This window comes from Pelophylax lessonae (assembly GCF_965119305.1).
Source record: "Pelophylax lessonae genome assembly, chromosome: 11".
Lineage (NCBI taxonomy): Eukaryota > Metazoa > Chordata > Amphibia > Anura > Ranidae > Pelophylax > Pelophylax lessonae.
Window position 1 is genome coordinate 15,571,488 of NC_138778.1, and position 20,836 is coordinate 15,592,323.

A 20,836-nucleotide genomic window follows, 5' to 3' on the forward strand; every position below is an offset into this window, starting at 1 on the left:
CATCCGATACCCCATAAAGATGCATGGGGCGTCCGTTCAGATCCACCTGAAAAACTGACGGGCGGATCTCAACGGACTCTGTGTGTGAAAGGGGCCTTATTGTAATATAGTAAATATAGCAAGTAACCTGCGGGTAGAAGGTGGTGACGGCCATCTTGGCACACCCCGCACTGCTCAGCAACAAACTGGTTATATAGTGACATCGACTATTTCAATCGGTCACGGTGAAATAGTCTATTTCAGTATATATGGTGAATTTACTGCAAAAAGAAGTCTGAAATTCAAGGTTTGCATGGGTGTAAGAACATGTCTGCAGGTGCTTCGTGTTCTGTCACATTAGGAAAGCTATTGGAACGCATAGTGCCCATGTTGGAAACGCATAGTGCCCATGTTGGAAACGCATAGTGCCCATGTTGGAAGCGCATAGTGCCCATGTTGGAAGCGCATAGTGCCCATGTTGGAGCGCATAGTGCCCATGTTGGAAACGCATAGTGCCCATGTTGGAAACGCATAGTGCCCATGTTGGAAACGCATAGTGCCCATGTTGGAAACGCATAGTGCCCATGTTGGAGCGCATAGTGCCCATGTTGGAGCGCATAGTGCCCATGTTGGAAACGCATAGTGCCCATGTTGGAAACGCATAGTGCCCATGTTGGAAACGCATAGTGCCCTTGTTGGAAACGCATAGTGCCCATGTTGGAAACGCATAGTGCCCATGTTGCAAACGCATAGTGCCCATGTTGCAAACGCATAGTGCCCATGTTGGAAACGCATAGTGCCCATGTTGGAACGCATGCGCAGTAAGTTTTCTCGGCCGTCACTTCCGGCTGCAGAATCTGATAGGTAGCGGTATTCTGATAGAACACTGGCATCGGCCGGAGGACATCGGGGGATCGTAGGGACAAGGTTAAGTTTCATTACAGGGTAATCCCAAGTGTGGCTCGGGGGTTACCGCTTTTGGTACTGAAAATTAACCCCTTGAGCCAGACTCTGGATTTCCGCCAGGGAGGTTAAGGTTTCCAAACATCTTACTTGGCAATATCAACCTCAGGTGACCTGACCCTTAAAAGGAAGAGGACGTCCATCACTCAGCAAGACATAAAGACAATGTAGCTGTGTTTACCTCTTTCTTCATGTAGTTCTGCTCCCACGCCTGCTTCTCAATCTCTAATCGCTCTTTCAAGGCTTTGATTTCGGCCTGTAGTCAAACCACAAAAAAAAAAAAAAATAAATAAAAAAGGCGTTACAGTTATTTTTTTTCCTTTACTGCCAGTTAATGTCATTAATATCAGGGCTGTTACAGAACAATAAATCTCCGACATCCCATGACAGCAAGGTTAGGTTGTCATAGCAGAAGAGTGTTACATAGCGTTGGGGTCAACGCCACCCTTCTACAGAAATAAGCGTTCGCTATGTGTTTGGATTATCGCTGTCCAACAAACCGGAACCTTAGTGGTGCGGAAATGACAGACAGCAATTGGCCAACGCAGCCATGCGTCTAATGATCACCTTTTAAATTTTATTAAATTAACCACTTAAGCCCCGGAAGATTTTACCCCCTTCCTGACCAGGGTTTTTTTTGCGATTCGGCACTGCATGACTTTAACGGAATATTGCGCGGTCGTGCGACGCTGTACCTAAACGAATTTGACATCCTTTTTTTCCCACAAACAGAGCTTTCTTTTGGTGGTATTTGATCACCTGTGCGATTTTTTGATCATGCGCTATAATCAAAAAAATAGAGTCAATTTTGCAAAAATAACAATATTTTTCATATTTTTTATATGAAATCCCCCCCCCCCCCCCCAAAAAAAAATGTAAAAATCAAAATTTTTTAACATTTTTGTCCAATTTGTTTTCTGCTACGTATGCTTAGTAAAAAAAATCGCAATAAGCGTATTTTGATTGGTTTGCGCAAAAGTTATTGCGTTTACTAACTAAGGGAAAGATTTTTGTCATTTTTGTTGTTTTTTTTTTTTTTTAACGAGTAATGGCGGCGATCTGCGATTTTTTTTGCGGGACTGTGACATTGTGGCGGACAGGTCGGACCCTTGACTGACATTTTTGACACTTTTGGGGGTACCAGTGACATTACTACAGTAATCAGTGCTATAAATATGCACTGTTACTGTAAAAAATGACACTGGCAGGGAAGGGGTTAACTTTATTGGGGAAGGAGGGGTTAAGTATGTCCCTAGGGGCGTGCTTCTAACTGTGCAGGGATGTGGCTGTGTGTGTACTAACTACGGGAAAGGTTTTTGTCATTTTTGTTGTTTCTTTTTTTAACGAGTAATGACGGCGATCTGCGTTTTTTTTTTTTTTGCGGGACTGTGACATTGCGGCAGACAGATCGGACCCTTGACTGACACTTTTGGGGGTACCAGTGACATTACAGCAGTAATCAGTGCTATACATATGCACTGTTACTGTAAAAATGACACTGGCAGGGAAGGGGTTAACTTTATTGGGGAAGGAGGGGTTAAGTATGTCCCTAGGGGCGTGATTCTAATTGTGATTGGACATGGCTACTGGTGTAAGAACAGAGATCAACGGTCCTACATAGTGATCTCCATTTTTACACAGGGGAGAATGACAGGCGGCTTTGTTTACATTAGCTGCCTGCCTTTCTCCCTTCACGGCGAACGATCGCGAGTGACCGGCGGACATCGGGTCCGCCGGTCACACGCACTGACTTGTTAGGGAACGAGCCGGGGCGGGCGGGCGCGTGCTCGCCCGCTATTGGCTCACAAGCTAGTGACAGGCTAGTGACGTACCCATACGTCACTTTGCCTGGCCGGGGCTGACCGCCGCAGTATATGTACTTGCGGCGGTCGGCAACCGGTTAAGAGCACCTTTGGGATGTGGTGGGAGATTGGCATCGTGGATGTGCAGCCGACAAATCTGCCGCAACTGCGTGATGCCATCATGTCACTATGGAGCAAAATCTCTGAGGAATGTTTCCAACACCTTGTTGAATCTATGGCACGAAGAATGAAGGCAAAAGGGGGTCCAACCCGGTACTAGTAAGATGTACCTAATAATGTAGCAGGTGAGTGTCTGTGAATGGAGCCTTACTGGAGCCTTACAGGACATCCAAGTTTAAAAAAAAAAAAAAAACGGCTCTCAGTTTAATAACCTACATGATATTACATAAATAACAACCTTATTGGGTTCCTGTATCATCTCCAAAACAAATATGAAAAGCAAACTATAGCAGCAAATAATAAGCTAAATTATATAAATACTGGATATATAGCTAAAATGATACAATGTCTGCCTTGTTCTTCTAGCTGGAAACAAACTCAGCTTTCCTGTTTTGCTCTGCAAATACTAGAGTTAAACTCTGAGAAAAAAGGAAAATAGGATGAAGTCCTAGCCACAAAAATCCTTCAAGGGGCAAAGGAAGTCTTAAACCTTCGGGTTACACAGCCGCCAACAGGAAGACTGGACATTGGAAAACCAAAAAAAAAAAAAAACTGTAGACCAGCCTAGGATAACCCCTCCTACTATAGGCATGCTTCAGTTTTGTAGCAGAGCACTACCAAGAGCATAATCATAAAACACAGGGGTGGGACCTGTGACCCCCTATGGAATCTGATTTTGCTTTCTCATTCATTGAGGGACACAAGAACTCAAAAAATCTGTTCCTCCCAACATTCCCTCCGCCATATAGATTCCTGCTGTACCATGTACTTGTATGGAAAAGTCTCCTGTTCTCTTTGTATTGTTTCTAGGGATCAACCGACTATCGGCAAAGCCGATATGCACTTTCACCGATATATCGGAATCGGCCCCGGAGGTTATCGATATTGCCGATATTTCGGGAAAGTGCTTGTACCGGAGTGATGCCTGCAGCTAGAGGAATCACCCCGGTACCGGCGTCCATAGCCGACGGTCGGCTGTCTTGTAATGACAACCGATGCGGCTGAGAAACTGCTCGGCTGTCATTACAAAGGAGCGGGAGGGGACGTCCCCCCCTCTCCTGCCACCTTCAGTGGCTCGCCCGGGTCTCCCGTCCCACCAGGAGACCCGGGCAACCAGCCTGCACGGTCGCCAAAGAGAAGACCCGATCAAAGCCGCATTCGGCTCTGATCGGGTCTACATGCAAAAACCCGGAAGTGATGTCATGACATCACTTCCGGGTACTCAGCGCCAGATTAAAAAAAATGACAGCATTCAAAACAGCCAAACTTGGCGTTTTGAATGCTTTTAAGTGCAGAGGAGGGGTTTGGGGTCTTTTAGACCCCCAGATCCCTCCACAACAGTACCTGTCAAAAAAACATTTTTTAAAATGTACGAAAATATTGGCGCATATTGGCCGATACCGATATGCATTGGCCAAAATATCGGTATCGGCAACGAAAAACCGATATCGGTCGATCACCAATTGTTTCCTTTGTGTGAAATCCCTGGTGTTTCTGCTGGTGCCTCTGCTTTTTTAATAAAAACTGACCGCACAGAGCAGGAGAGCACATCATGGTCAGTTCCCTAGGTGTGCCGAGAACTCAGCCTGCTCTCCTCCAACAATCAGACTTGTCATGACATGCCCCTCCTCCTGCACAGCCATTCACTGGGAAGATCAGTGTGCTGCGGTTTCTCCTCCCCCCCCCAGCTCTTATGCAGCTGAGAACAAAAGGAATGAATGTGATCACTTTTTTTTTTTTTAAAAAGGGGAAAAAAAGATATTTACAATGTTTATATCTATACACAAATGTTTTGCCTTTCATTTCTATCTTAACCCCTTGGCGCCAGCACCTCCCCGCCCGCTTTAAGGGGTTTTAGATTCCGGGAGGCGGGGTAGGGTTTATGTTAATGTGACCACTGTGGTTGGCTGTCACGTGATCAGAAAGCTCCCAATCACAAGTAGCGATCGGGAGCTTTCCGTTAGTCGCCGGTAACTGTGCCAGAAACGCACTCTCGGCACAGCGGTTTACATTCTAGTACGCAAATATGCAGCCTCACCGAGAGGCCTGGATAATTGGGTACTGTCGGCTCCAAGGTGTTAAACAGAATGGGTTTTACAAGGTGAGGAGTCACATATACTTTAAAGCTTCAGGAATGTCCAAATGAGGGTTAGGCAACACCGCAAACAACTGCTCACAGTCCCAAGAAAAAAAAAAAAAAAATGAAAAACTGGGGACGGTCTGCAGCTCCAAGAGCCGCCTCAAGGATCTGAAGCTTGAAGCTGGCATCAGAGACAAGGACCAGCTATCAGTCATGAAAATCTAGGAAACAAAAGCCGAATGCCAAAAACCTCACAAATCAAATAGAGTGATTGGAGGTGGAAAGGTGAAACCTAATCCTTATGACCATTAGCTTGGTCTGTCACGGCTCTGTCAATAGCTTAAATAATGGTCTGTTAGAGATAGTGGAACGAGAAGCCGGAGCTCTATTATGAGGTCCATCCGGGATGAGAAAATGGAAATCGGTCTTTCGGAAAAAAGACGTAGGTGAGAGATAGACTCTCACAACCTAAACCGCATACAGACAATGGATGGGAATTTCCCGTTGGTGAGCTGGACAGAGTAAGACAAAAAAAATATCCTGATGGAGGTAAAAGGCAGGAACTACCTTGGGAAAGAAGGAAGCCCTGGGTCTCACCACCACCTTGCTCCAATGAAAAACCACTTCAGACACTCACCTGGTAGAGGTTATGGCTACTAAAGCGCCATCTTGCAGGTGAGAGTGGACAAAGCAATGTCCAGAGAGAACCAGATTCGGATGCTATAGTCAGTGAAAAGAGAGGCAAAGATACATGGGAGACCTCCTATAAAAAGATCTGAATTAAACCATCAGTGAGACAACAGAAAAGAAACCAGACCCCTAATAGTGCTGACAGTCAGACCCCACAGCAGGGAAGGAGAGAGTTTGTCCCATAGAAAATCTCCTGGGGTGGAAGCCCTAAAACTCACACCACGTGAAGGATGTATTCCATGTCATATGCAAGATTTTGCAAGAAACAGATTTCTAATCAAACACTTTTGTAGCATCATCGAAACCAGACTTAGATGCCCCCGTCCCTCAGGACCTTTATATCAACAGCTACAGTGGTGATTGAAAGTTTGGGCACCCAAGGTAAAAATTTGTATTAATGTGCATAAAGAAGCCAAGGAAAGATGGAAAAATCTCCAAAATGCATCAAATTACATGGGATAAGCACACCCTGATCTCTCTGCCTCTTGTGGCCCCATAGGATCAGCACACCCTGATCTATGCCTCTGGTGGCCCTGTGGGATCAGTACAGCCTGATCTGTGCCTCTGGTAGCCCCGTGGGATCAGCACACCCTGATCTGTGCTTCTGTTGGCCCCGTGGGATCAGCACACCCTGATCTGTGCTTCTGTTGGCCCCGTGGGATCAGCACACCCCGGTTTGTGCCTCTGGTGGCCCTGTGAGATCAGCACACCCCGATCTGTGCTTCTGTTGGCCCCGTGGGATCAGCACACCCCGGTTTGTGCGTCTGGTGGCCCTGTGGGATCAGCACACCCTGATCTTTGCCTCTGGTGGCCCTGTGGGATCAGCACAACCCGATCTGTGCCTCTGGTGGCCCTGTGGGATCAGCACACCCCGGTTTGTGCCTCTGGTGGCCCTGTGGGATCAGCACACCCTGATCTTTGCCTCTGGTGGCCCTGTGGGATCAGCACAACCCGATCTGTGCCTCTGGTGGCCCTGTGGGATCAGCACACCCCGATCTGTGCCTCTGGTGGCCCCATGGGATTAGCACACCCCCATCTATGTCTTTTTTCCCCTGAAACCTCCTCATCTGCTTTGCAAGTTCAAGGAGAAGGACACTCTTATCTTCATTGTTAATGACTGGCCTAGGCAGATGTATTGCACCAACCTGGTAAGACTCCTAGCAGACACTCCTGAGTCAGGATGTTATCAAATAGTTAGGGTGTTATCAAGGACTGATTCACCATTATTCACCATAGATTTTATTTCCATCATTACACATCATTTACATTTGCCCCTTTGGCAAGTATCACAGCTTGTAAACACTTTTTGTAGCCAGCCAATAGTCTTTCAATTCTTGTTTGAGGCAGTGGTGTATTTTGGTTTTGTGCTGCCCTAGGCAAGACTAAAATTGGGTGCACCCCCCCCCCCCACCTCCTATTTGCCCCACTCCCTTTTTAAAGGATATGACTCCCTCCAAAATTGAAGGACTACAAGTCCCTGCATGAACACCTGAGATCTCACGAGAGGTGGGGTGGGGGAGGGAGAGAGAGGGGGGTGAGAGAGGGTTGATGAGAGAGAGAGAGAGCGAGAGGGGGGGGTGAGAGAGAGAGAGGGGGGGTGAGAGAGAGAGAGAGGGGGTGGGAGAGAGGGGGGGGGATAAGAGAGGGGGATGCGAGAGAGAGAGAGAGGATTGAGAGGGGGGGGGGGTGAGAGAGGCGGCTCTAGCAACCAATGGCCAATAGATTCTCAGGTGGAGGGGGGGCTTTTTTGCTGCCCCCCTGCAAAGTGCCACCCTAGGCCTGGGCCTTGTTGGCCTAGGCCACAATACTGCACTGGTTTCAGGTATCTTTGCCCATTCTTCCTTACAAAAGTCTTCCAGTTCTTTGAGATTTGTGGGTCACGCACTGTCACGCACTGCTCTTTAAAAGGTCTATCCATAGATTTTCAATTATGTTGAGGTCAGGAGATTGTGAAGGCCATGGCAAAACCTTCAGTTTACGCCTCTTGATGTAATCCCCCGTGGATTTTGGGGTGTGTTTAGGATCATTATCCATTTGTAGAAGCCATCCTCTCTTTAACTTCAGCTTTTTCACAGATGGCATCAAGTTACCATCCAAAATTTGCTGAAATTTTATTAAATCCATTTTTCCTTCTACTCGTGAGATGTTCCCTGTGCCACTGGCTGCAATACAACCCCAAAGCATGATTGATCCACCCCCATGCTTAACAGTTGGACAGATGTTCTTTTCATTAAATTCTGTGCCCCTTCTTCTCCAAACATACCTTTGCTCATTCCGGCCAGAAAGTTCAATTTTAACCTCATCGGTCCACAGAACTTGTTTCCAAAATGCATCAGGCTTGTCTATATGTTCATTTGAAAAGTTCAAACGCTGATTTTTTTTGGTGAGGACGTAGAAGAGGTTTTCTTCTGATGACTCTTCCATGAAGACCATATTTGTACAAGTATCTCTTTATAGTGGATTAGTGTACCACAACTCCAGTGTCTGCCAGATATTTCTGGAGGGATCGTGCAGTCAAACGTGGGTTTTGAATTGTTTTTCTCACAATCCTGCGAGCTGTTCTGTCTGATATTTTTCTTGGTCTTCCAGATCTTGCTTTAACTTCCATTGTTCCTGATGACTGCCATTTCTTAATTACATTCCGAACAGAGGATATTGACATCTGAAAACGCTTTGCTATCTTCTTATAGCCTTCTCCAGCTTTGTGAGCGTCAACTATTTTCAGTTTTCTAGACAACTGCTTAGTAGATCCCATGGTGCTGATTGTTGGGGCAAGGTCAGAGGAGTCTGGGCATTTAAAACCTTTGAGATTGACATCACCTGGTCTTCCCAGACGATGATTGAGAACAATCCATGACACTGGCAGGTCTCAGCTTTGCAAAGGGGGCAGTGCATGCTATAAATTCTGCAGGGTGCCCAAACTTTTGCAGACACCATTTTTTTGGTTTTCTGTAATTTTGAAAGTGTCAATGATGGAAATAAAATCTAACTTTTGTTGACATATTATAAGAATGTCTAATCTGTAATTTGATGCCTTTTGGAGATTTTTCCATCTTTCCTTGGCTTCTTTGTGCACATTAATACAAATTTTTACCTGGGGTGCCCAAACTTTCGATCACCACTGTATGTCATGAAGTAGGATGGTGAATCAGTCCTTGATAACACCCTAACTATTTGATAACATCCTGACTCAGGAGTGTCTTCTAGGAGTTTTACCAGGTTGGTGCAATATATCTGCCTGGGCCAGTCCTTAACAATGAAGATAACAGAGTGTCCTTCTCCTTGAACTTACAAAGCAGATGAGGAGGTTTCAGGGGAAAAAAGACATAGATCGGGGTGTGCTAATCCCATGGGGCCACCAGAGGCACAGATCGGGGTGTGCTGATCCCACAGGGCCACTAGAGGCAACGATCAGGGTGTACTGATCCCACAGGGCCACCAGAGGCAACGATCAGGGTGTACTGATCTCACAGGGCCACCAGAGGCACAAAACGGGGTGTGCTGATCCCACGGGGCCACCAGAAGCACAGATCAGGGTGTGCTGATCCCACAGGGCTACCAGAGGCACAGATCAGGCTGTACTGATCCCACAGGGCCACCAGAGGCATAGATCAGGGTGTGCTGATCCCATGGGGCCACAAGAGGCAGAGAGATTAGGGTGTGCTTATCCCATGGGGCCACAAGAGGCAGAGATCAGGGTGTGCTGATCCCATGGGGCCACCTGAGGCAGAGATCAGGGTGTGTTGATCCCATGGGGCCACCATAACATCCACAGCTTCAGTTAGAGGATACCTATACCTGGAAATAAACTTGCCCAATTTTCTGTTCAACGTGGAGGCTAGTAGGTTCACATCCAGCATCCCCCACCTGTGACACAGGACCTTAAACACCTCCAGGTGTAGGGCCCACTTCCCTGGGGGGGTTCGGGCACTATCCTGTAGTTTCAGAGTCACGTATGCTGCTTCACTTTGAGCCAAAAAAGTTGCCTTTATTTTGGAAGTAATTGCAGTAGACTGCTACTCAAAGGCGAATTTGTTGGTCAAGTACTCAAAATCAGATACAGTCTCTGCGGCTGGTGGCTCGGAAGACTCAAGGGAACGCTTGAGGGCTCTGCAATTAGCATCAGCAAATAACAGGGTAATCTGGGTATAAACTCTCGCATGGTAAAAACCTCACCCGAAAAAGGAGAGGTGGCCCAACCACATTCGAAGGGAGCCAAGATAGACCTCGGGGAAGAACAGACTTTTAAGATCAGTGGATAATGGGATTCCAAGCTGTAGACATCAGTGCCACCAGAAGGCGTGCTTTAGGCAGTCCTGGAACCATTGGTAGAATGTAAAGGTGGGGGATCCCAGTACAGTGGGACAGTTACTGGGTCTACAATCAGATACTGCAGTTGTGTGATGCAAGATGTATGGGCTCAGAGTAAGAGACAAGCACTCAGGTATCCCGGAAACTTAGATAGCTGATATAGGGGAGGGGCTTCCTCAAGCGGGAGGGGGGAGAGGCTTCTTCAAGCAGGAGCAGGAGGGGGGGGGCTTCCTCAAGCAGAAGGGGGGGGAGGCCTCAAGCAGGAGCAGCTGGGAAAAAAAGGCTTCCTCGAGCAGGAGGGGGGGGGGAGAGGCTTCCTCAGACAGGAGCTGGAGGGGGGGGGGGAGGCTTCCTCAAGCAGGAGCAGCGGGGAAAAAGAGGCTTCCTCAAGCAGGAGTGGGAGGGGGGAGCGGGGGGGGGGTTTCCGCAAGCAAAAGAGGGAGGGGGGCTTCCTCAAGTAGGAGGGGGGGGAGAGAGGCTTCCTCAAGCAGGAGCAGCGGGGAAAAAGAGGCTTCCTCGAGCGGGAGGCTTCCTCAGACAGGAGCGGGGGGGGGGAGGCTTCCTCAAGCAGGAGCAGCGGAGAAAAAGAGGCTTCCTCAAGCAGGAGAGGGAGGGAGGAGCAGGAGGGGGGGGCTTCCTCAAGCACAAGAGAGAGGGGGGGCTTCCTCAAGTAGGAGAGGGAGGGGGGGAGAGGCTTCCTCAAGCAGGAGCAGCGGGGAAAAAGAGGCTTCCTCGAGTGGGAGGGGAGGAGGCTTCCTCAGACAGGAGCGGGAGGGGGGGAGAGGCTTCCTCAAGCAGGAGCAGCGGGGAAAAAGAGGCTTCCTCAAGCAGGAGAGGGAGGGGGGAGAGGCTTCCTCAAGCAGGAGTGGGAGGGGAAAAGAGGCTTCCTTAAAGCAGGAGCAGCGGGGTGGGGGATGAAGAGAGGCTTCCTCAAGAAGGAGCAGCAGGGTGGAGATGCTCTATGGCGGGAAAGAGCGCACCAATATTTCACCCAGTGTATGACATCAGAGCTCAGTTACAAAGCAATAACCCAGACCATGGAAACAGGAAATAAAGGCGGCCAGCGACCTACGCAATTGACCAACCTACTACAAAATGAGTCCGAAAAAACTGCTAATGCAATACCAAAGGTTGTGGACCGGGAAAAGCACTCTGCAGCAAACCTTTACCAGAATGGAGTCTGAAAAGTGCCTGAAGGTACAAGTTGTCCTCACAAGTCCAGTTCAAATATGATGCTCCAAAAGCCAGATTGAGGACAATTGTGCTGGAAAGCTGCACTAGAAGACACAAAGCTTTGTGAGAAGTTATTCATGTGCACTTAAGTCTAACATTTCCAGGTCTTTCTGGATGCACTTAAGATGAAAAATAAATTTGATGAGGAGTCAGTTTTAAAAGTTACATATGAAGTCTACATATGTGGATTTTCCTAATACTTATAATCATAATGATCTCTGAATAAAGGAAGTTAAAAGAAAAATCCATAAGTATCCCTGCTTCCTGTCATAGGCTAGTGGTAAAGTAAAAAAACATCTTCGGACACTAGCAAAAAAAGGGAGAACTCACAGAGTGGGGTGGGGTTATATAGGGGGACACCCAAGGGGCGTGTCCTTCAAATGTTTTTCAATCACCTGAGGGTACAAGCATATAACCCAGGGTGCATGAATACCCAGCCTATGTCCTGCACTGTATGATTAAAATATAACTAAAAAGGCAAATTTTTTTTTATGTTTTGGATAAAATGGAGAGGGACTAGAACACCTGTCAGATTTTATTGCTGTCTGTGCCCCCGTTGAGAAGATTCATCCTCTCCATTTGTCCTGTTTACCCCTTATCATTAAAAGTGAAAGTAAAATAAACCCCAAATTTGGGGTTGTCCCCAGAAAAGTAATGGAGAGGAAATCTTCCAATGGGGATACTAGTGCCAGTGACTTGGAGGTCCCCAAAGAATTCCCTTAATTTGCAGGGATTGCCTCTGGCTTCCTGTTTGGCTATGGGACAGGAAGTGAAGGTAAATCTTTGCAATGGGACACAGATGGTAACAAAAAAAAAAAAAGCCGACAGGGGCTATAACTCTCCCATACTCTATCCAAAATGGGAAAAAAAAAAGTTTTGCCTATAGTTCTTCTTTAACAACTTTGCCACTGCTCACTAGAGCTGTACTGCGGCAAAGTGACTCTTGTAGGTCTGACAACGTAGACCTATGTCGCCAGACACTCCCCCTTCTCGGCGGCGCGCGCGCACCGCCGGAGGCTCGCTCCCGCAGTATTCAGTCACAGCGGGAGTCGGGCCAGGGGAGGAGCGGCGGTGATCACCACCGCTCTTCCCCAATCGTCGGGGAATCGAGTCTGGAGATCCGCCCGCTTGTGTAACCAAAGCAGACGGATCTCCTAAGTGACAGGCAGGGTCAGATTGCAGGGTTCAGCTTAGCTGAACCTGCGATCTGTCCTTGTGTCACTCAGTCACCTCCCCCTACACATGTCAGTAAGCACCAGGCATATATTAACCCCTCCCTCTCCAATAAAATTAACCCCTTCCCTGCCAGTGTCATTTTTACAGTAACAGTGCATATTTATAGCACTGATTACTGTAGTAATGTCACTGGTAACCACAAAAGTGTCAAAAATGTCAGTCAAGGGTCCGATCTGTCCGCCGCAATGTCGCAGTCCCGCAAAAAAAAAAAAAAAAAAAATCGCAGATCGCCGCCATTACTCGTTAAAAAAAAAAAAAAAACACCAAAAACGACAGAAATCTTTCCCTTAGTTAGTAAACGCAATAACTTTTGCGCAAACCAATCAAAATACGCTTATTGTGATTTTTTTTACCAAAAATATGTAGCAGACAACAAATTGGCCTAAAATTATAAAAAAAAATTACATTTTTTGGGGGGGAATTTCATATAAAAAAATGTGAAAAATATTATTTTTTCAAAATTGTCGCTCTTTTTTTGTTTATAGCGCAAAAAGTAAAAATACCACCAAAAGAAAGCTCTGTTTGTGGGAAAAAAAAAAAGGACGTAAACTTCGTTTGGGTACAGCGTTGCACGACTGCGCAATTGTCAGTTAAAATCGCACAAAAAGTGGCCCAGACGTAAGACAGCAAAATCCTCCGGTGGTAAAGTGGTTAAGATAGAAGATTTTCAAATCTACATGTTCGACATTCCACTCAATCCCCATCCCCACCCTCCACTTTATTCTCCATAAACCCAAATAAAAATCCATCAGTGAAAGCAGGACCCCCTTATAACGGCAGTAACAAGCCTACAGATCTGAGAACAATTGCTGATATCACACCAAGAGTACGAGAGACATAAGAATCAACACATTAAAAAATAAAAATAAAAAAAACGTATTTTATTATTACTTATTATTTTATTCCTTCTGTGTGCTTCTCTATGCAATGCAGGAAGATCATGGCTGGTGGGAGGGGCTGGCAGGGGGCTGTACATGGCTTCCTGAAAACACCACAGCACCCTGCCTCATTGCTCATCTCCATAGCCCTCAATTCTGATGCAATTAGTGGGCAGGCTCTTGGGAGGAGTTATGCAAATACCAAAATGCTTTGATGGGTGGGTGACATTCTGGAGGAGTGGGTGTTCCTAGGCAGGCTGTATTTGCATAGATAACACCCACATGTGATGCTGAGCATCTATGATTGAAAGAACTGAAACCCAATGAATGAAAGGGGCGGGACAAGGACAGTCAGGCTGGGGAGGAAAGGACTAGAAATCAGGGGGCCCTCCAGCTGTTCCAGGACTACAAGTCCCATCATGCCTCTGGGAATCATGCTTGTAACGGTCAGTCTTGCAATGCCTCATGGGACATGAAGTTCCACAACAGCTGGAGAGCCACAGTTGCCCACACCTGGGATGATGCTGGATGTCCTCCAGCCAGGAAACGAGGAGGGCTCTATCCGATTTGCTGTAGCTTCTATTGCACATTGAGAGAAGCTCACAGTATGCAGTGAAATTAGGGGAGGCCATTTCAGTCCAGGAGAGGAGCCGGTACAATTGTGTAGGACTGAAGGGAAGGCCGGAGGTCAGATTGAAACCTCTGCCATCCACCAAACACTCCATTATCACATCTAGGTGAAGCGACCCTTCCTACGGCTGGATGGAAGTGGTGGTTACCTGGTGCCTCCTGTCGTGCTCCTCTTTGCTCTTCTCATACTCCTCTTTCAGAACGCGGGTGGCCAGGGCACAGTTATCTTCCAGCTGCTTCCTCAGTTCATCCAGCTCCGCTCTCTGCCTGTGTAACGCCCCAAAAAGAACGATGAGACAACACACATGGCTCAATCTCCTTTCACCAACATGCCGTTCAACCAATCAGAAGCTAAACCGCAGAAAACAATAAAGTGCACCAGAGGGTTCATCATTGGATGCAGGATCAAATATTGTCTAAATTCTTTGCCGGCTCCGTTCTGCTGCCTATTCAAAGGCCAACTCCGCTCAAAACAGAGGTTTCTGCTGCGGGTGTGCACTGGTGAAAGGCTAATCGCCTGCTTGAGGACCTAATGGCAAACTTTTCCTGTAGTAGTTTCTGGAAGCCATATTACTCTCTTATATTTGGGTCAACTACACTGCTCAAAAAAAATTAAAGGAACGTTTTGAAAACACATCAGATCTCAATAGTGAAAAATATGATGCTGGATATCTATACTGGTATGGACTGGGTAATGTGTTAGGATCTATACTGGTATGGACTGGGTAATGTGTTAGGATCTATACTGGTATGGACTGGGTAATGTGTTAGGATCTATACTGGGATGGACTGGGTAATGTGTTAGGATGTATACTGGGATGGACTGGGTAATGTGTTAGGATCTATACTGGGATGGACTGGGTAATGTGTTAGGATCTATACTGGTATGGACTGGGTAATGTGTTAGGATCTATACTGGGATGGACTGGGTAATGTGTTAGGATCTATACTGGGATGGACTGGGTAATGTGTTAGGATCCATACTAGTATGGACTGCGTAATGTGTTAGGATCTATACTGGTATGGACTGGGTAATGTGTTAGGATCTATATTGGTATGGACTGGGTAATATGTTAGGATCTATACTGGTATGGACTGGATAATGTGTTAGGATCTATACTGGTATGGACTGGGTAATGTGTTTGGATCTATACTGGTATGGACTGGGTAACGTGTTAGGATCTACACTGGTATGGACTGGGTAATGTGTTAGGATCTACACTGGTATGGACTGGGTAATGTGTTAGGATCTATACTGGTAGGGACTGGGTAATGTGTTAGGATCTATACTGGTAGGGACTGGGTAATGTGTTAGGATCTATACTGATATGGACTGGGTAATGTGTTAGAAATTAAAGGATAGCACATTGTTTTGATAAAAATGAAAATGATTACCCTACAGAGGGCTCAATTCAAAGACACCCCAAAAATCAATGTGAAAAAATGATGCAGCAGGCTAGTCCATTTTGCATGCCTGATGTCAGGGCATGCTCCTAATGAGACGACCGATGGTGCCCTGGGGTATTTGCTCCCAGAACTGGACCAGGGCATCACTGAACTCCTGAACATACTGAGGGGCAACCTGGTGGAGTCGGATGGACCAAAACATAATGTCCCAGATGTGTTCTATTGGATTTAGGTCAGGTGAGCGTGGGAGCCATTCAATGGTACCAATTCCTTCATCTTTCAGGAACTGGCTGCATACTCTCACCACATGAGGCCGGGCATTGTCGTGCACCAGGAGAAACCCAGGACCCACTGCACCAGCGTAGGGTCTGACAATGGGTCCAAGGATTTCATCCCAATACCTAATGGCAGTCAAGGTGCCATTGTCTAGTCTGTGCGTCCCTTCATGGATATGCCTCCCCAGACCATCACTGACCCACCACCAAACCGGTCATGCTGAACGATGGTACAATAACGTTCTCCATGGTTACTCTATACCCTTTCACGTCTGTCACATGTGCTCAGGGTGAACCTGCTCTTAACTGTGAAAAGCACAGGGCGCCAGTGGCGGACCTGCCAATTCTGGTGTTCAATGACAAAGTCCGCACAAGCTCCACAGTGCCAGGCAGTGAGCACAGGGCCCACTAGAGGACTTTGGGCCCTCAGGCCGCCATCATGAAGTCGGTTTCTGATTGTTTGGTCAGAGACATTCACACCAGTGGCCTGCTGGAGGACATTTTGTAGGGCTCTGGCAGCGCTCATCCTGTTCCTCCTTGCACAAAGGAGCAGATACCGGTCCAGCTGATGGGTTAAGGACCTTCTACAGCCCTGTCCAGCTCTCCTAGAGTAACTGCCTGTCTCCTGGAATCTCCTCCATGCTCCTGAGACTGTGCTGGGAGACACAGCAAACCTTCTGACAATGGCACGCAGTGGTGTATTTAGGTTTTGTGCTGCCCTTGGCCTGACTAAACTTGTGCACCCCCTAATTTAAATACGACCCACCCCTTCCTGTAAAGGCCACACCCCTTCATGTTTATGACCCACCCTGTCAACTGTAAACCACAGACCACAACCACAGTCTATCAGAGCCCACGGGCCAGCCTCATCAGTTCCCATAGGGTAGGTGGAGCACTAGGATGCAGTGTCACACTTCTATTGGCGGCCGTCGGGCCAGTTGTAGTAAGTGTGGTCGGCGGCCTGGGGTCTGTCCGAATGTCCTCACCGGCCAGTAATATCATACTGGCAGGTAGCAGTGTGACTGCTTTAGGGGGGTGCCAGACTGATTTGCCTCCTGGACCCTGTTCTCCAGCCCAAATCGCCCCATAAGGCTGGCACTATACTAAAAGTGCAGCGCAAGCCGGCGGGGACCCTTTTCGTGAGGGAGCCGGGAGGAGGCTGTTTTTCTCCTGCGGGGGGCTGCAGCTTTTTTGCTGTCCCCCCCCCCCCCCCTGCAAAGTGCTGCCCTAGGCCTGGGCCTTGTTGGCCTAGGCCAAGATACAGCATTGATGGCACGTATTGATGTGCCATCCTGGAGAAGTTGGACTGCTTGTGCAACCTCTATAGCAGTGGTCCTCAACTCCGGTCCTCAGGGCCCATTAACAGGCCAGATTTTAGGTATTATCTTAAGGAGATGCAGACTAGATTACTGCAATCACTGAGCAGCAAATTATATCACCTGTGATGTATTTCAGTTATCTTGCAAACCTGGCCTGTTAGTGGGCCCTGAGGACCAGGGTTGAGGACCACTGCTCTATAGGGTCCAGGTATCGCCTCATACTACCAGTAGTGACACTGACCCTAGCCAAATGCAAAACTAGTGAAAAACAGTCAGAAAGCATGAGTAGGGGAAATAAAATACGTCATGTCCTCCACCTGTGAAACCATTCCCGTTTTGGAGGTGGTCTTATTGTTGCACATCTAGTGCACCTGTTGTTAATTTCATTAACACCAAAGCAGCTGATTAACAACCCCCTCTGCTACCTTAATGACCAGATCAAAATCCCAGGAGTTTAATTGACTTGATGTTATACTCTGATAATAAAGTATTCCTTTAATTTTTTTGAGCAGTGTATTTTGTATGGAGAATCCATGGGGATGTGCCGTTATTACTGGGATTGTCATGGTAGTGGCGGCTGAGCAGGAAGTCAGGTTTGTCAAAACCCTTTTAGATTAGACTTCCCATGCAGCACAAAAACATAAACCTGCTAGTTATTGCTCTGGAGATTTTTACACATCAGTAACTTTGTAAAACTCAACACAGTCCCACATTTTTTAAATCTGTGTTCTTAGTGGAGATTTCCCATGACTTCCTGTCCCAATAGGAGGTGAGGAGAAATCTCCCCTAATGGGGGCGTGCAGACTTCAAAAACACCTGAAGTGGGTTCTCTCTCTTTCTAAAGTTTGACGTTAATAGTAGCTGAGCACATCTTTTATATTCTGAGAAAATCTCATGCTGTTGACAATAGGTCAGAACTGGGCGGTCAGGTTCCAAGGATGCAGATGGACAATTAAAAATGGCCCTCAAAGTTTAATTAATATCACTTTAGAGCAGGGATTGGCCAAAGATTGATCGCAATCTACCTATTGTTTGCAGCCTTATGAGTGGATGATCCCTGCTGTGCCGTCCCTCCATTAGCCGTGTCCTCTTTCTCTCATAGGCAGAATGCTGCAGGGAAGTGGCTGCAAGATAGAACTGCCTGGTCTCCTGCGCTGTGTCGCCGATCTTCCTCTTGCACCCATTTCAGGCACTTGTGACGTCACAAAAAATTGCTTGGGGTGGATCGGTGGGAACAGGTAGCTACACTATATTGTCAAAAGTATTGGGACGTTTACCTTTTCACGCAGATGAACTTTAATGGCATCCCAGTCTTAGTCTGTAGGGTTCAATATTGAGTTGGCCCACCCTTTGCAGTTAGAACAGCTTCAGCTCTTCTGGGAAGGCTGTCCACAAGGTTTAGGAGTGTCTATGGGAATGTTTGTCCATTCTTCCAGAAGTGCATTTGTGAGGTCAGGCACTGATGTTGATCGAGAAGGCCTGGCTCGCAGTCTCCGCCCTAATTCATCCCAAAAGTGTTCTATTGGGTTGAGGTGTAAGCCAGTCAAGTTCCTCCACCCCAAACTCGCTCATTCATGTCTTTATGGACCTTGCTTTGTGCACTGGTCCAAAATACTTGGTAGAGCAGGGATTATGGTGTTGGGTTTTTCAGGGGTTGGGCTTGGCCCCTTAGTTCCAGTGAAAGGAACTGTTAAGGCGTCAGCATACCAAGACATTTTGGACAATTTCATGCTCTAAACTTTGTGGGAACAGTTTGGGGATGGCCCCTTCCTGTTCCAACATGACTGCGCACCAGTGCACAAAGTAAAGTCCACAAAGACATGAATGAGCAAGTTAGGGGTGGAGGAACTTGATTGGCCTGCACAAAGTCCTGACCTTAACCTGGTAGAACAGCTTTAGGATGAATGAGAGCGGAGACTGCGAGCCAGGCCTTCTTGTCCAACATCAGTGTCTTACCTCACAAACGCACTTCTGGAAGAATGGTCAAACATTCCCATAGACACACTCCTAAACCTTGTGGACAGCCTTCCCAGAAGAGTTCAAGCTGTTATAGCTACTAAGGGTGGGCCAACTCCATATTGAACCCTACGGACTAAGACTGGGATGCCATTAAAGTTCATGTGCATGAAAAGGTAGGCGTCCCAATACTTTTGACAATATAGTGTAGCTACTAAGGGTGGGCCAACTCAATAATGAACCCTACGGGCTAAGACAAGGATGCCATTAAAGTTCATGTGCGTGTTAAGGCGTCCCAATACTTTTGACAATATACTGTATGTCTTACTGCTACTTCCCTGCGCTACTCTGCATATAAAGAATGAAGGAATGGGTAGGGGAGTAAATAAGAAAGCATTCCTGAGGGGAGATGATGATGGCACTGGGGGATATAATAGTAGAAATGGATAAGAGAAATGTTACTGGGTCTCCCCACTTGACCACCAATTGGGGTGTCACACTAACAACCAATGCATGATTTATTTCCCATCACTGACCCCACCCACTTTAATCTGGCCATGCTCCCTTTGAAGGAAGTGCCCCCCTCCCTTTCCCTTTCATGTATGAAGTTCAGGCAATATAAACCAGAATCCCCCTTTAATCTCTCACCTGGCAGCCTGCTGGTTTAGCCGCTCCTTCTCCTCGGTCACTTCGCTGTACAGACGCCGGCGCTGTTCCTGCAGAGAATGCTCTTCCTGTACCAGCTGCTTCTCATACCTAATAAAGCAAAAAAAAATATAGATAAAGTGAGCGCTAGAAATAAGTATTGTGTGTAGCAGCTGCCACAATAAAGGAAAATATACAACCTACAAAAAAACAGCAAAAAAGCTGCACCCCGCAGGATAAAAAAAAAAACAAAAAAAAAAAAAACAGCCTCCTCCCGGCTCCCTCACGAAAAGGGTCCCCGCCGGCTTGCGCTACACTTTTAGTATAGTGCCAGTCTTATGGGGCGAATTGGGCTGGAGGGCAGGGTCCAGGAGGCAAATCAGTCTGGCACCCCCATAAAGCGTTCACACTGCTCCCTGCCAGTATATTACCAGCCGGAGAGGACATTCGGACAGACCCCAGGCCGCCGACCACACTTAATACAACTGGCCCGACGGCCGCCAATGCAAATAAGTGTGACAATGCATCCTAGTGCTCCGCCTACCCTCCACCGCCCCCAGGTATGGCAGACATCATGTCAATAATATAATTTCATTTCTAGGTCATACTCCTAAGCCAGGCAGCAAGAAACTGATTCTATGAGCAGGTGTGTCTGGGGTCATGTGGATAGGACTGCCCCTAAAGGCGTGCCTAGTGAAAGCTTTCACTGCCTAGCTACTCCTAATGAGGGCGCACATAACCCATTAGTGAAGAAACCTTCCAGAGCTGCGTCTGTCAGAGGACGTAAGAGAAAATATAATTTCATTTCTTTAAACATCCTTGTCCTTGAACGAGCATACTGAATTGCATCATATACAATTAACACTTTTAATTGTATACGATTTCAATAATATTTTGGACTTGCGCACCTCATACGTGCGATCATAATATGTCACTGGATTAGAATGATTACTCCAATCTTATAAGATATTTGGATTTGTGTTTGCTACCACTGATTATTTCACTTATTTGTATAATGACTCTAGACTTCCTAGTCATTATACAAATGTGAAATAATCCTATGATTACAATCAGTGACAGCAAACACAAGTCCAAATATCTTGAAAGAAAGGAGTAATCTTACTAATCCAGTGACATAAGGCTGCACTGATGGGGCACTGATATGCTGCACTGATGGGCGCTAATAGGCTGCACTGATGGGCACTAATATGCTGCTCTGATGACCACTGATGAGGCAGCAATGGTGGGTACT

At 46.9% G+C, this 20,836-nt stretch overlaps 1 protein-coding gene across 2 annotated transcripts in view; it reads right to left on the reverse strand.

Moving 5' to 3' along the window:
- CEP131 (centrosomal protein 131) overlaps positions 1 to 20,836 on the reverse strand; it is a 143,020-nt gene that overhangs the window by 51,680 nt on the left and 70,504 nt on the right. For both annotated transcript variants that reach the window (XM_082271797.1, XM_082271796.1), the window contains 3 exons: positions 19,588 to 19,695; positions 14,132 to 14,249; positions 1,124 to 1,198 (listed from right to left, as the gene is read on the reverse strand). In XM_082271797.1, coding sequence (XP_082127923.1) covers positions 1,124 to 1,198; positions 14,132 to 14,249; positions 19,588 to 19,695 — 301 coding nt within the window. The remainder of the gene's footprint in view (positions 1 to 1,123; positions 1,199 to 14,131; positions 14,250 to 19,587; positions 19,696 to 20,836) is intronic.